Raw genomic sequence first — 16875 nt, forward strand, 5'->3', positions numbered from 1 at the left:
GGCTCTCAACAGGTGCTAGGCCCTTATACACACACACCATATTATGTTGAAGCACAGTACGAATTACTCTACGAGGGTGCTGACTATGCATGCTCCGACAATACATCAAGTGGTGCGGCTTTGTAGCTTACCATAGTCATACTAAAACATTTGACAGATTTTTGAGTGCCGTGTACCACATAGAATTGGTTTGAAATCAGTAAGCACAACCATACATAAGGTGCACTGTCTATTTTTGAGAAAATTAAAGGCTTTTAAATGTGCCTTATAGTCTGAAAAATACGGTAAAGCCAGGTTTATTGGAAGTGTGTCTAATTCCACTTTCTTTCTGTCTTACAGGTGACCTGCTGGCGAAAACCCTCTCCCTCTATCATTAACAAGCAATTCAGTCTGTCCTATCACTCTCCCTCTCCCTGCTCCATCTTTTTTGACAAGCCATTCTATCTTCTATCATTCTCCGCCATGAACTCTATCTAATTTGACAAGCTTGAACCTGAGTTGAAACGCAATCCTGTGACTTGAAATCAAGTTTTACCAGAATCTAAGTTTTTGGAATTGAAGTTACCAGAACTTCGTCAATCTGTATTCAGAATTCTGAGAGATCTCCGCTCTCACTGCTCCATCTTTCCTGTCGTTAAACTCTCTCACATCCAGTCATTTTGCTGGAAATCACAAGTAGAAAGTTAAAATTACAGTAGTAGAATTACAGTACAGTAGAACTCACAGTAGAAACTACTTACACAGCCCTACATTTGTCATTTTAATTTTGCATTACACTTTGGAATAAACATTGATTGGCTGTTTGGCTTAGAGGTGCAATTACTTTGATAAATTATATAAAATATACACCTCTTCTTAAAGGTTTATTTGTAATAAGACAATCTGGTTATTTTGTAATTTATACATACAGACTGCTGTATTTACATAAATATTAAATTAGATTCAAATACATTTTTCAAGTCTGTTTCACTGACTATAACATTTGACTACAAGTTTAAACTATTATTATTTAAGGACAAACCCTTTTTTTGTCACTCAGTGTAAGTATTCAGTTACAATTGTCATCTAGAGGCTGCCCTGAGAACCCAGACTTCCTGTTTCCTGACTGCTGCAGAACATCCAGCTGAAGAATCCTCATCGCCTGTCATCTGATCACCACACCATCACAGCTCCTTATATTTGCTTTAAATTTTAGATATCTGAAAGATTTACACAAAGTCTACTTCAAAGCTAAGAGTTTTATTATAGCCTGTTGATTGTTGAGATTTATTCTGCATATTACTTTACAGAAGTATAGACCTATTTATTAACCAGTCTGGTTAAAAAAAATAGAAGTAATAATATACAGTTTTTGAAAAAGCTACAATAAAACTGTTTTTAAAGAACTTTCACTAACCTTTATATTGAGTTTGAATTTAAGTCAGTCTTTTACATTAATTACATAGTTATAAGAACACACTACCATTTGTATATTTTTTACATTTCTCCATTTGATAGAAACTTGAGGAGTCATTCGTTTTTCAGTGTTTACTGGTTGAATTTTGTTTACATTTGTGTATAAATACATATAAGGGCCAGTTTGTACTTGCACAAAATGCCAAGGAAAGGTCAAAGGTCACAGTCCCAGAAGCTTAGATGGCAAAAGGAACAGGTAAATGTTTCTCAGACCGGTGAGCAGGTAGAGGTGTCTGTTACAACTATTCCCAGTCCAGAAGTGCAGAGCAGCGTTCAGACAGCCGCAGTGTCTTATGCAGATGTGGTAAAGAGAGGTGTTTGCTCATCATCTGTGCCAAATGCTAAAGTACAGCAGATAATCCAGACTGAACCCCAGGTAACTGTGCAAACGCAGCATGATGGAGAAGCTCCAGGACCATCTCATGTACAGGTTACAAACAGTGAAAGTCGTCCACCAGTGAGTAACATCTGTGCATCCCGAAGCCAGGCTTCTCCTAGATATGGAAAGTACCGGAATCAGCAATGCATGGCGAACAGTTTGGTTTTCCTGTCATTCTTACACGAGGATGAATTCATTACCAGAGCAGATCTTAACCGTGTGTTGGACAAAGGCCATGTCGTGTATTCAGACGCCAGAAAGAGGTTTGTGAACAGCGTGTTTCTAGCCTGTGATGAGCTTCCCACAGTGGTCACCAGCCGCAGACAAGAGTATCAAGTGGACATGTCTCAGTTTGCTCGTTATGGCACATTTGATGGTACAGATCATCTTCCGAGTCTTGAACAGGGACTACAGTGTTTGGCTTCAGAGTTTCGCTACGCTTTGCTAGTCATGGGAGGAACAGTCATTGCAGTTTGCAGGCTGACTTCAGGTGAATACGCATACTTTGACCCTCACCCACGTAAGTCTACAGGAATGCCATTGTCACTAAGTGTAAGTGGTGGAACTGCAGTAATGTTAAAATTCACACGTCTTAATGACATGATTGACAGGATCAAACATTTGTACCGAATGTTTAGCATCGCACCAACCTGCACTTATGAGCTACAGCCTGTTGAGTTCCACAGTGAAAACGTTGCTGACCAAAGAAATGCTGATGAAAACAGACAAACAGCTTCAACTGTTCCAGCACCAGCTTTAAATGAACCTGAATTTGAAAGAGTGGATTATTCAAATGAGCCAGCTGCTGAGCTGAACAATCTTCCTTCTGATTATTTGGAAATAGAAACCTCTGCATCTTCTGTAAGAGACACTCAGGTAACAAAAGATTCTGTTCCTCAGAATGATTTAAACACTGCTTCCTGTTTAACTAAGACAACAGAGGAACTCTCACATAAACTGTTGAAGCATACTAAACAGCAAAGGAGAAAGATTAGGAGACGACTATTGGTCCAAGAAAAACTACCACAGAGAAAGGAAAATGAGAAAAAGAAAGAAAGACAGATGTACACTTTTGATGAAAGCTTTAAGGCAAAGAAAAAAGATTCTAGTAGAAAGTCTCATGATTCTGATCACAGTAAGAAAAAGAGTGTGTACAAAAATAATCTGTATAAACTCAATGCTACATACAGAGAGAAACAGAGAGAACATTCTAGAAAAATCTATAGAGATAGTGCTAAAATTAGAGAGAGAAAAAGAGAACGTGTCATAAGGATGTATAAAGAAGATTCTTCATTCAGAGAAAAGCAGAAGGAACGTATAACAAGAACATATAGAGAATCTCCCATTTTCCGAGAAAAGCAGAAGGAACGTATAACAAGAACATATAGAGAATCTCCCATTTTCCGAGAAAAGCAGAAGGAACGTATAACAAGAACATATAGAGAATCTCCCATTTTCCGAGAAAAGCAGAAGGAACGTATAACAAGAACATATAGAGAATCTCCCATTTTTCGAGAAAAGCAGAAGGAACGTATGAGAAAAACATATAAAGAATCTTATAGACAATCTCCTATGTTCAAAGAACAGCAGAAGGAACGTATAAGAAGAAATTACAGAACTTGTGCTGGATTCAGAGAGAAACATAAAGCTTACATGAGGTCATATGTATATAATGTATATAAAGAAAGTGTAGAATTTAGACAGAAAAAACAACGTTACATCACTAAGCGTTATGGAGAAGAGAGCCAATTTCAGCAACAACACAAGGACAATATGAGAGAACGAATGAGAGTAAAATATTGGAACAGTTTTTCTTTTAGACAGATGCATAATATCAGATGTGCAATGAACATAAAAAAAAAATATCGCCAGATACATCAACAAGCTGAAAGTTTACAGTATCATCCAGATAACAGTATAATGAATGAGGCCATATCTCGTTTCAGATCAAACATTAAGTCAGCACCATCTCATGTTTGTACTGTTTGTCTAAAAGCTTCTTTTCCTAATCAGGTGAAAATCTGCAAAAGAGAAAATTACTCAAAACACCAAACTGTAGCTCAACAGTGTCTAACTGGTAAATTTGTTCATGTGTGTGATGAAGCATGTAATGATCACTGCAGCTTTCCTGTTGAGAGAAAAAAGGAGTATATCTGTCACACGTGTCACAGCTACCTCAAAAGAGGACGCATGCCAAGGCTTGCCGCTGTCAATGGTTTAGAACTGCAGGATATTCCAGCTGAACTGTGTGATCTCAACATTCTGGAGAGACATCTGATTGCCAAATGCATCCCATTTGCTAAGATTATTCCACTTCCAAAGGGCAGACAAAGACTCATACGTGGTAATGTGGTGTGTGTACCATCTGAAGTCCAACAAACAGTTGACTGTTTACCCAGACTCAGAAGCCAATCACAGATAATGAGGATCAAGCTGAAAAGACGACTGTGCTACAAAGGCCATCAGCTGTTCCAGACTGTCACCTGGTCTAAACTCATTGAAGCTCTGCGTAAACTCAAACAGATTCACCCACAGTACACAGATGTTGTTATCAGAGATGATGCATTGCTTTGTGATCCAACGTTACCTGATGATGACAGCAGTGATGAAGCCAGCATGGGAAGTGATGATTATGATGAAGCAGATCTAATGGAAATTGACAACTATGAAAAAGATGCCCTTTTGTGCGAAAGTGAGTCTGAAAGTGAACAAGCTATTAATATGGCATCCTGTGATGAACAACCAGAGGAACAAAATCCAGATGAACCAGAAAGTGATTTGAACAATGGAGGTTTTGCTCTAGAAAGTTGTCTGCAGCCTGTTGACATTTCAGAAGAGATTCTCTGTTTCACTGATAACACATATTGTGTGGCTCCTGCAGAAAGAAACAATCCTGTTAGCTTTTTCAGAACTCCTCATTTGGAAGCGATGGCATTTCCTGTGCAGTTTCCTACTGGTCAGAGTACACTGGATGAAAAGAGACTTCTTAAACTCACACCAAGTGCTTACTTCAAGTCAAGGCTTTTCAACATTGACGCAAGATTTGCTAAAGACACAAATTACCTGTTTTTCTCACAGTTTGTCACTGAAATACATTTGGCTAATTCCAGCATGACAATACAGCTAAGGAAAGGTAAAACTATGACCAAAGATGGACGCAAAATCACATCAGGAATGTTACAAAGTAAGACAGAAGTAGAGAAGCTGGTAAGAAATAAAGATGCAATCAGATTTATGCAGCCACTCAGAGGAACCCCAGCTTACTGGCAGAAAACTACCAAAGATTTATTCAGTATGGTTCGTCAAATAGGAACACCTCAGTTCTTTGTCACTTTCTCTGCTGCTGAGATGAGATGGCCTGAAGTGATTCAAGCAATAAAGAGACAGCAAGGTGAAGAGGTTGATTTTGAAACCCTGGACTGGTCAGAAAAGTGTGAAATCCTAAGATCAAATCCAGTAACCACCATGCGAATGTTTGATAAACGTGTTGAGGCTTTGTTCAGAGATTTGCTTTTTTCTCCTGCACAGCCCCTTGGTGAAATCATTGATTACTTTTACAGAGTAGAGTTCCAGCACACAGGTAGTCCGCATATACACATGTTGCTGTGGATTCAAGAAAAGGTAGAAGTAGATGTGGACGATGACCAAACTGTCTGTGACTTTGTGGACAGATACATCTCAGCTCAACTCCCTGATCCAGAAAAACAACCTGAACTGCACAAAAAAGTCACTGAACTACAAAAGCACAGCAAAAACCACACAAAAACATGCTTTAAGAGTGTGAACTCTGGTTGTAGATTTGGGTTTCCAAAACCACCAGCCACAAGAACAATGATTGTGAGAAAGGATGAGGATTCAAACACTGAAGCTGCAAAAGCCAAACTCAGACCTTTGATGAACCTGCTGAAGGAACCTGAAGCTGCTTCGCTCACCATAGAGCAGATTCTGTCACGATGCAACTTGACAATGAATGAGTATGAACAATGTCTGCAGGACATAAACAAGAAAACAGCTCTGATTCTGAAACGTGACCCAAAGGACTGTTGGATCAACAATTACAACCCTCACCTGCTTGAAGCCTGGAACGCAAATATAGATGTCTCATTAATTTTGAATGCCTATTCATGTATAGAATACCTCTGTAAATATATAACGAAGAAAGAATCTGGCCTCTCTGAATACCTGAAGACAGTTCTTGATAACTCTGATAAGAACACGGTCAATGAATGTGATGAAATGAGAGCTGTGATGCAGGCTTACTCAAAAAAGAGAGAAATCAGCGCACAGGAGTGTGTGACTCGAGTCTGTGGCCTAAAAATGAAAAAATGTTCCCGCAGTGTTGTATTTGTACCAACAGATGATAACCCAGTAAAAATGAGTCGCCCCATGAGCTATCTGGAAACCACAACACATGACAGTTGTAATATTTGGATGACAAGTTTGAGTGATAAATACAAATGCAGACCTGAGACACCAGAATATGAGGAAATGTCGCTGGCTGATTTTGCTGCGCTGTGCAGGTTGGTGAGTGGTCCAAATGAAGGAAAAGATGTGCTTCCTCTTCTAAACCAGCTTGGATTTGTACAAAGGCGAAAGAATGATAAACCAGCTATAATCAGGTATTACCACTGTTCACAGGAAAAAGATCCTGAGCAATATTATGGACGACTGTTGAGACTTTACCTTCCACACAGATCAGAGCAGGAACTGAAACCACAAGGGTTCCAAACCTATCAGTCCTTCTACAACTCGGGTTTTGTGCGACTTCCATGTTCAGACCACAGTGAGTCTGTGAAAAGGGTTGTGAAAAGAAATAAAGACAAGTATGAGAAGAACTCTGAGGATATTGAGAGTGCACTGGAAGAGTTTGAACAAAATAGGGATGTTGTGATCGATGAATGGTGTAATCTGGCTCCTGAATCTGAAGTTGTGAGGCTGCAATGTGATGAGAATCTTCCTGAGAGACATGATGATGATGAGAACGAACAGGAGAATGTTCCCGACTACAGTCGTCAGTCTGATGCTGTAACAGAGATCAGAGCCATCAGAGAACAACCTGCAGTCGATCCAGCCGTGGTACGTGTAATGTATCAGAATCTGAACCAGAAGCAGGCCTGCGTGTTCTATGCCATAAGAGACTGGTGTATTCAGCGAGTTTGTGGTTTGAACCCAGATCCATTTTTCTTCTATATCAACGGTGGTGCAGGGACTGGAAAGTCACATCTGATTAAATGTATTCACTCTGAAGCATCAAAGATCCTGAGCAGACTGCCTGCTAATGCAGAAGAAGCTGACATATCAAATCCAACTGTTTTACTGACTTCATTTACTGGGACAGCAGCTTTTTCTATCAATGGCTCTACATTACATTCCCTACTCAAACTACCCAGGAGTCTGAAACCACCCATTCAAGGACTTGGTAACCAACTGGATGAAGTCAGATCTGAGCTGATGAATGCTGAAATTATTGTTATTGATGAGATTTCGATGGTTTCAAAACCCCTTTTTGCTTATGTGGATGCAAGACTGAAACAAATCAAAGGCACTCAGAGACCTTTTGGTGGAATGTCAGTTTTAGCTGTTGGAGATTTTTACCAGCTGCCACCAGTGCGACAGTCTAAACCTCTCTGTGTTTATGATCCAGAACAGATTGACCTATGGCAGGAACATTTTCAGATGATCACTCTAACCGAGATCATGCGTCAGAAAGATGATGTGGCCTTTGCAGAGATGTTGAACAGGATTAGAGTCAAAGAAAAGACAGATGAGCTTTCTCAGTGCGACAGAGATTTGTTGTCACAGGCTGTGACTGCACCAGAAGAATGTCCAACTGAGGTCTTACACATCTATGCCACCAACAAGAATGTGGAATCCCATAACACAGATACCCTGAAGAAGCTTCATTCAAACATCATAATCATCACTGCAGACGATTTCCAGAAGGATAAACGTACAGGCAGAATGGCACGAAGAGACAAACCATTTACAGGTGGGCGAAATGATTTACCTGACACTCTGAACGTTGCTGAAGGAGCTCGAGTGATGCTGACCAGAAACTTGGACACACTAAACGGTTTGGTCAACGGTGCTTTTGGTATACTGATAAAGGTGGTGAGATCTGAAAATGATGGACAAATAATTAAACTGGGGCTCAGAATGGACAACCGGCAGTCTGTAAGAAGCAACCGCAGTGCTAATGCAGCATCTGATGATCTGGTTTACATTGAGAGAGCAGAGGAGAGTCTGAAGTTTAAAGGAGCGGTACGCAGACAGTTTCCTGTAAAGCTAGCATTCGCCTGCACAATTCACAAAACCCAGGGTCTTACAACACAGACAGCTGTAGTTTCAATGAAGAACATTTTTGAACCAGGTATGGCTTATGTTGCTCTCAGCAGGGTGACGTCTCTCAGTGGACTCTATTTACAGGACTTGGATGAGAAAAAGATTTACTCCAATCCTGAGGTAACTGCAGCGCTCCAAACCATGAGACAAGCCAGAGTTGAGGAAATGATGCCTCTTCTTCAGGTCAGAGAAACAGCCAGCAGACCTGACACTCTTACACTGATCCATCACAATACAGAGGGTTTGCCATCTCACATCAGTGACATCAAGAGTCATCATGAAATGTGTTTAGCAGATGTTTTGTGTCTCACAGAGTCTCACCTCCAAGGCTCCTTTGTTGCAGATAGTCTTCATTTGGACGGCTACACCATGTTCAAACGCAACAGACATGTGTCCTACACAAACTTTCCTCACATGGCCAGCAGAAGTGGTGGTGGAGTTGTTGTGTATGTGAGGAATCATTTTCAGGTTCAGGTAAAACAGTATCTGCATAATGTCACTGATCTTGAGTTTTTAGTGTTGAAGGTTCAGGCTCCATTCCCTGCGCTCATTGCGGTTGTGTACAGACCCCCAGACTACAGTTTGACACCGTTCATGCAAAACCTGGTAAGTCTTTTAGATTCACTTGAAATAATGGACTGTCACCCAATAATTGTGTGTGGAGATTTTAATGAAAACCAGTTGCAGAGTGGAAGAAAACAGATTCTGGAGCAGTTTCAGTCGAGAGGGTATTCACAGCTGATCACTTCTGCCACTACAGACAAGAACACCCTGCTTGACCTCATTTTTATTTCTCAGCCACAGAAAAGCCTCCATTCAGGTGTTCTGAGATCATATTACAGTTACCACAACCCTGTATTTTGTGTCCTGTCCTCGAGCCAATCATGAAGTCATCTGGTGAGTTTTGAAACAATTACAGATCATGTTTGTTACAGAGTTTACTGATTGTAGAGCATGAAAAAGATTTTTCGTTGAAAATTCATATTTCTTCATATCGTCTTCCCAACTCTGTCTGTAAGAAGACCCTTTCTTATTGCAATGTTATTAATCATTTCAACAAATCATGGCTGTACTTCATGCAGAGCCGGGAGATCTGCTTTCTGTTATCATGCACCTCAGATCTGAAATATGCTGCAAAAAGTATTAAACGGACATAATTTATTTTTTATTCTCATGTTTTAAATGACTAAATCTACTAATGCATTTTTTCATGGATGTTAATTGTCATCTCCTTTTTTAATACTTTTTTTACTTTGACGTTTGTATTTCAACAAACAAGATCTTCCCCTCCAAGGGCTTTCAAATATGAAATAGTAAATAAATAAATCCCAGATAAATGCAAGTATTTATTATGGGTCACATGAATAAATACAGACAATTATATTTTCTTGATTATACTAAATTTTGTAGAATCAAATGTTTTTGGGATGAATGAGGTTTTGCTTATCATGTTTTACAGGTAAAAATTTTTTAAAAGTTTTAAACTATCTTTAGGCTACCAGAGATGTCTATGATGATACATTATGTAGAGAAAAACATTTTTACAGCTTACAGAATATGTATAAAAACTGATTTAGAAGTAAATGGAAAGTTTCTGCATCCATTTTCTGACTTGGCCTTTATCCGGGTGGGTTTGGGTTTGGGTGGATAAAGGCCAAGTCAGAATTCTCTGAGCAGCTGGAAAAAGCTGCTAATAAACAAAGACATCAGAAAGTGTGGGCTTTAGGTGTAGCCCCCGCTTTCTGACGCACTAATTAGATTTAGTAACTGACACCCCATACCAGCATTACATAGACACTTGGGGGCTGAGATGGGTGGGTGGGGAGGGTGGGTGGTGTTAAAAGCACTTTATGTTTTGTAGATGTATTTTTTTCAGACAGGGCACACACAGTCCTGTTTCCTTTGTGGGAAAACCTTCAAACTTCACCATCCTCAGCTGAAACAACAACATCTTAACACCATCTTCATGAACTGCTGAGCCAAACCTGATCCATCAGTGCTGGACTGCACAGATAACTACATGCCACAAGGAGACTGCTGTTTTATGAACTGCCATACCAGTGTGTCTTCAATGGAGAAGATGACACACCCATCACCTGACCTCCTGCCTGATCTGGAGACCATCATCATGCTGCCACACTACACACCTCTGAGACCATCAATGATGACTCATACTGAGGAAACTGTATTTCCTGTCAGAGATGCTCAGTGATCCTCAGAGCAGAGAGAGGTATGATTCTTTATCTTTGATAAAAAATGTCAGTGTTTTTAATTCAATTAATTAATTTAAATCCTGTTTATTGCATAAATAATTCCACACTCAAATGATTATACTTGTTGACACTTTTTGAGTTTTAATTCACATTATGGATTACAAATCTATGCTTTTTCTACTCTGTCTCTCTGTGCAGGTACTGCTGTCTTTTTAGTTCTTCAGTGTCCCAACTGAGACATTCAAACCTCATTGCAGAGCTAATGTCTTTCCTCACCATCATGTGAGTGTGAGATTGCTCTGGATTCTGGTTATGTGGCCTGCAGCACCCATAAGGTATTTCAACATTGTTCATTGTATAACTTATTTGTAGTTTTTAAGCCTTAACACAAATAAAATGTTCCTTTTTCTGTATTTTTTAGAACAAGCTCGTACAGTGTGCCTGCATTCCAGCTTCTTAGACTCTACAAAAGTGGACAGAGTATAAGTGTTTGGCCACTCTTACAGACACCGACTTCTGTGAACTCACTTCTACTGATCAGGCACCTCACTCCAGGAAGACATAGGGCTGGAAGCCTGTCATCATTTCCAGTGTGGCTTTGTATTCTTGGGGTAGCACCAGATTTTTCCCACAAATATTCAAAGGTAACACTTATTTTAAGCTTAGTTATTAAATCAAAAGTCTTCCCTTTTGTTAATTTTATTGTTTTAAAAAAAAAATTGTTTTCTTTTAGATTTATATGCAGTGATCGGATGTGGTGGAGCTTTGTTAACTGTGTGGAAAACATCTGTTTGTGATGATATTTACAATGAGGCTTTAAGGTGACAGTTTCCATGTAATTTCAATCCTTTTACTAAGCAAAAACATGTTTGCAATTAACATTTTTTTTTCAGTTTTGTCTTTTGGATTTATGGTTAACATTCCTCTGTGACATCAAATACTAAACTGGTCCAAGTAACCAGCATATCATTGGCCAAAGGCAAAAAGGACCACATGTCACGCTAGCAATGGATTTTTGACTGTGTTTGTGTCACCAGATTTAACAAACAATATCAGACATATGAAACTGAACTCTGGATTAATGTGCAGATGTTTTTTTTTATTTATTTATTTTTTTATTGTTGAATAATTATTTTGTAGGACAAACCCAATCTATTTACCCAAAAAATAGTGGATTAATATATCTAAGTCTATAAGTATAGCAAGCTGAATTCATACAAACACACAGCTCTAAATCTTGAATTGTAGGATGTACAAAAATGATCATGTGATTATTATGGACATTTAAATAACTATATCTATTGAACCATTACACGTATTCTTTATAGAGATTACACAATCTCAAAATGTGAAAAAAGAAAGTGTTTAAGAGAATAAATAATGTGTGTTTGTATGAATCCTGCCTTAGTATGGGGTGTCAGTAACTACATTAGTATAGAGTAGGTATAACAGTGGTTTTCCACATCTGCTCTAATATATATAGATAATGGGTCAGGCATATAAAGTCATTTTGAAAAGTTCATAAAGGTCATTTATATGTGTTCCTCTTTATCATTTTATATCAGGTCACACAGCTGACTTGAGTTTTGATCAGGATAGAACCATAACATTCATGCTAATGGTTCTACTGTTTACAGTTACTTTATGATAGATTTCACCCTGGTCACAGCACTATGTGAAAAGCTGTTAGAGGTAAAGTTAACCCAATTAATACCTCATCATAAGTCACTCTCTAACGCAAAGCAGTGATTATTTTTCAGTGTAATTTATTCCACAACAATGTTCTTTATTTGATTCCTGTTTCTTTAAATATGCACATTGATTGTTCAGCTGTGTGACTCTCCACACCTCAAATATATCACAATGTGGACTTCATTTCGGTACAGATTTATCATCAAATCAGGAACCTGTAAACTAATTGAAAAAATGAAGCTTATGAAAATTTTAATGTGGCATTGAAACATGTTGTTTATCCTTGCCAAATTATATTTACACAAAACTCCAGCAAATCAGAGGATGTATTTTTGTCCTTCGCTTGCTGTTTATATATGTGTATATTGTTTTGCAGTTAATAGCCTATCATGTGTCTGCGCATCTTAGGGCCATAAACATAAACATGGCAAACAAGGATGTGTTCACTATTCCGACAGATGCTTCAATTGTTTGTATAGATGTTAGATTCATTTGATTTGCGTTTTCTATTAATATTATTCTGTTTGTCCCAAATGGGATTTTTATTTCTGGATGCCATTATTGTAATCATTGGAAACAACTGAGTAAATAGTTTGTATCATATGTTTCTAAAAATATTTGAATGTTCTACTTTTCTACTACTGGTTTTCTACTTTCTAAACTTTCTGCAACTTTTTGGCATTTTTACCTCTGACCGCAGCATCTTGTATTACCTAAATGTTGTTTGTGTGGGTTTTGTTTTTGTTTTGTTTGTTTGTTTTTTTTTGCCATTTTTAGATTTCACCAGCTGTGTAAACTCTGCAATTTTACCTTGGTTTTGTTCCACATCAGTTTATCTGCTGGGTGATTTTCTTCCTTTTCTAATGTTTCTGGTAATTTTTCACAGTTAAACAAGTAACTTTGAGGTTACTTCAGCCTTTTCAGTTGTTATCTGTTGACAGTTTTGCCTAATTATTACATTTCTGCAAAATTATAGCAGTTCTGATAAGTTGTAATATTTCTGCCAAGTTTTTAATTTTCTACTAAATTATATTATTTCTGCTAGGTTACACTACTTTTGTTTGTTATGTTATGTTATGTTAAGTTATGTTATTCTAAATTATTACATTTCTGCTAAGTTTTTAATTTTCTACTAAATTATATTATTTCTGCTAGGTTACACTACTTTTGTTTGTTATGTTATGTTAAGTTATGTTATTCTAAATTATTACATTTCTGCTAAGTTGTGGCTTCTGGTAAACTACAACATTTCTGCTGAATTGTTATGTTTATTAGTTATTGCATTTCTGCTAAGTTATTACATTTTTGTTAACTTGATGTTGTCCTGCAAAATTATTAAAATTTCAACAACTTTTTAAACACTGACTTTGATTTCTTCAGCTTCTTCAGCTATTTTCAACTATTTTCAGCAGACAGCTTCAGCTATACAGCATCCACACTGCATTTTCGCAGGAAATGCAAATTTTTCTAGTTATTTTTTTAATCCTAAGTGATCCATCCAGTCCATATGCAGCTTATAATGCAGTACTTTCCATTTCAATAAAAGAGCTGACAGATGTGAAAAAATAAACTGCATCAGAATATATTTTAGTCCAAAATACTATCTTACATTGCAACATGAGCCAGTGCCATTAAACAGTACTGACAAACACTTTTCCTGCACATTAAGAAGATGATATTACAACTAAATGTTTACATAAGGTTTGAAGTAGCTCAGAAAATATCTCAGTGATTATTTTTGCCAATGCTTGAAAAAAAAAGCAAGTTTTAATAACACATGAGAGCATCCCAGAACTGTTCTGGAGTTTCAGTACAGCAGACAGACGGTAAATAAGGATGACTGACGTGTCTTCACTACCTTGCTCTCTTTATAAAGAGTATATTATACAGCACAGGAAACCTGCTAAAGAAAAACACTGCAGCTTCACAGCATTCACAAACTGTAGACAAGCTTTTTCCCCACTTACACCAGAGTGCACACGTCCTTGTGTGTAGCGTAAAACGTCTGTATCTAACTGGCGCTGTGTGGCAGAAGGCTTTATAATAGTCTTTTCTCTCAGGCTGCCCACATGCCTTATATATATTATGACCAGAGATGGGCAGCAACGCGTTACTTATAACGCGTTACTGTAATCCGATTACTTTTTATAAGTAACGAGTAAAGTAAGGGATTACTATTGCAAAAACGGTAATTAGATTACCGTTACTTTCCCGTAGGAACGCTGCGTTACTGCGTTACTAAAACCGTGATTTTCTTGCGAGAATGTCTCATGACAGTGACGTAAGCGAGTGTGACGTTCATGACAACAGCTGTGTGCAGATCAACAATGGATCATATATCGAGTGCGGGAGAGAGTATGAGCGTGCAGCGTTTAAAGCGTGGAAGTACTGACCTTACTTTGAGTTTGATTCCGTAAAAAGTGACAAAAACATTAGTGTCCGTTGTGCGTGGGAAGAAAACTTCTTTTTACAGCGAAAAAAACCCTAAACTTCCAAGCAAGCACCGGGTAGCTACGTCGTAATGAGAAACTCACAGAGAAACTGCGGTATCCTTCCACTGACCGCTGCAGCACACCTGCACCAGGATAAACCTCCGCCTACTCTACTCCTGCTTTACAGGTGAAAATAGAGCAAAAGGACCGCTAGTCTTTGACTTTATTTATTTTCTGCTGTGTTTTACTTGCATCTGAAAGAGTGAGTGTAAACACAATATATATATATATATATATATATATATATATATATATATATATATTTTATGTGCTGGAATGTGCAGAAAATAGGTTTAAATGTTAAACTAATTTCTTCCAGTCAGAGAATGGTGCATATAATTAAAATTTTGCTTCATGCATAAAGTTAAAAGATTAAAACTAACAAAACAAGTTTTAAAAAAAGACTTTTCCATTTGATTACATTTTGTATGATGGATTATGTAGAAAAAGTAGAATTGGGCTGAAAGATCTATCACTTTATCACCTATTCAAGTTGTAAATCATGTTTTTAAAAAGTAACTAAGTAACTAAGTAACTAAGTAATTAATTACTTTTGAAAATAAGTAATCAGTAAAGTAACGGGATTACTTTTTTGGGGAAGTAATCAGTAATTAATTACTGATTACTTTTTTCAAGTAACTTGACCAACACTGATTATGACAGACTAGGCCTGGGAACAGACCATCCTTATAATAATGTTTGTCCAGGATCAACATTGCAACTGTCCAATCATATTGTTCTGATGTCATAGCTTTGCAATGCTGGGGGTAAAAAAATCCTTTGTTTATTCAAAACTCTCTTCTGGAACTAATGGTAAGCATTCATATGTTGACTTTATTAATTTATACAATAACAAAAATATGTTAATAAGTTAGGCTCGCTGTTAGCGAGATTTAGGTTACTCATGTTGGTTTGCTAACAATGGTTTTGAATAGCTTTGGCTAGCTTCTTGGCTAACGCTAACTGAATGTCACTGGTCAATATTGGTTTTGATCCTGGACAAACATAATTACGGTGATGCAGGAACGACACCAGCACAGGGAATAACAAATTGCATGCTTTTTTCACTGTGAAGTACAAGGTGTAGTCTTTGTGAACAACACCCTGTTTTCTAAATCTATCAGTGAGTTCTTAAAGTCAAAATTCTAGCTAGCGTACAGCTCTGTACTTTTATTTAAAAATGTAAAAATACAATGAAATACACAAAATTAGACAGCGAGATGAACCATTAAACATGAAGGACCAGCAAGAACAAACAAATAAACTTCAACTTAATAGCTCACTGTACAATACTCATCTCACATTAGCCCACCAGCTACTTCTATAAATCCATCTTAACAGAGGAGGCTAAACGCAGTCCCCGCCTCACTATAGCTTCTTATTTATTGGACATACCTCAGAGTGGTATTGATGTCCTCATCTCATTTCTGGCAAAAATAAAAAATAAATGAATACACATCACAAAATTTAAAATGGTCTCCTTAACCCTCTCCAGGCAGGCGTTGCCGATTTGCAACAGTTAAAAAACGAACAACCTGATTACCCCACATACATATTTTATGAGTTTTTTTTACTCAGAAGTACCACTGCAGGACTTGGTTGTGCATTAGCAACAAAAAGTTTAATTTGAGCCTGAGAGGGTTAAAACAGCACTGCCCCACAATCCCATTTGTCACCACTAACAGAAAGCTGTGCAATAAAGCAAATTTACTGGGGATGTGATGTAAATCCAGCTGAGACTATGCAGAAGCTGTCAGTGTGGTTGCTTCTTTGTGCCAGTTATGTATCAAAAAATGCAGCAGTGATTTATTGATGTCGTATTCTAAAGAAGCAGATTTAAAGTAAAGTCACTTAAAGGGGAAACTGAGTCGTAGCCAAGGTTCAGAAGTTTAAATGAGAGAATTGAATCAAATTTCAGGATCTTTGAACTTCAGGAAAGCACAAAAAAAAATCAACTTTGGACGATTCAAAGCAATTGCTTGGGTCTAACATGAATTAACCCCATCCCGAGCACCTTTGTGTCTTTACTGAATTGATGCGTGCGTGCCAAACTGGCTAAAGGCAAGAATTTGCAGGACAAAATGTCCTTCACTTCAAGCTCAAACCTGCTCCCACCCCACCTCCCCCCTCTCAGTTGTTCTTCTCCATCCATCACGAGTCCCAGAGCTGAGGCAGGTGCTTTCACTAAACCTCCCTAAAGAGTGCCCCCCACCACCCCCTCTTCCTTCTCCTTCATCTTCGTCTCCGCGCCTCCCACCCCTCTCTGCTCTCTCCCTCTGAACAAACTCATCAGCGGCCCCTT

The 16875-nt window shown here is 38.0% G+C and overlaps 2 protein-coding genes across 2 annotated transcripts in view; one reads left to right on the top strand and one right to left on the bottom strand.

Annotated features, from left to right (window-relative positions):
* Window positions 1–16875, bottom strand: part of zdhhc8b (zDHHC palmitoyltransferase 8b) — a 94960-nt gene that overhangs the window by 41168 nt on the left and 36917 nt on the right. The gene's annotated exons all lie outside the window — the stretch shown is intronic.
* Window positions 1469–13569, top strand: LOC146507360 (uncharacterized). The gene is made up of 4 exons (XM_085179321.1): window positions 1469–10406; window positions 10588–10724; window positions 10811–11033; window positions 11123–13569. Exon 1 carries the CDS (start codon window positions 1595–1597, stop codon window positions 9062–9064), a length of 7470 nt encoding a protein of 2489 aa, XP_085035447.1. The 5' UTR covers window positions 1469–1594; the 3' UTR covers window positions 9065–10406; window positions 10588–10724; window positions 10811–11033; window positions 11123–13569.

This window comes from Neolamprologus multifasciatus, chromosome 12 (genome assembly GCF_963576455.1).
Source record: "Neolamprologus multifasciatus chromosome 12, fNeoMul1.2, whole genome shotgun sequence".
Lineage (NCBI taxonomy): Eukaryota > Metazoa > Chordata > Actinopteri > Cichliformes > Cichlidae > Neolamprologus > Neolamprologus multifasciatus.

Coding starts and splice junctions, on each gene's coding strand:
- LOC146507360 (XM_085179321.1), top strand. CDS start 1,595: ATGCCAAGGAAAGGTCAAAGGTCACAGTCCCAGAAGCTTAGATGGCAA.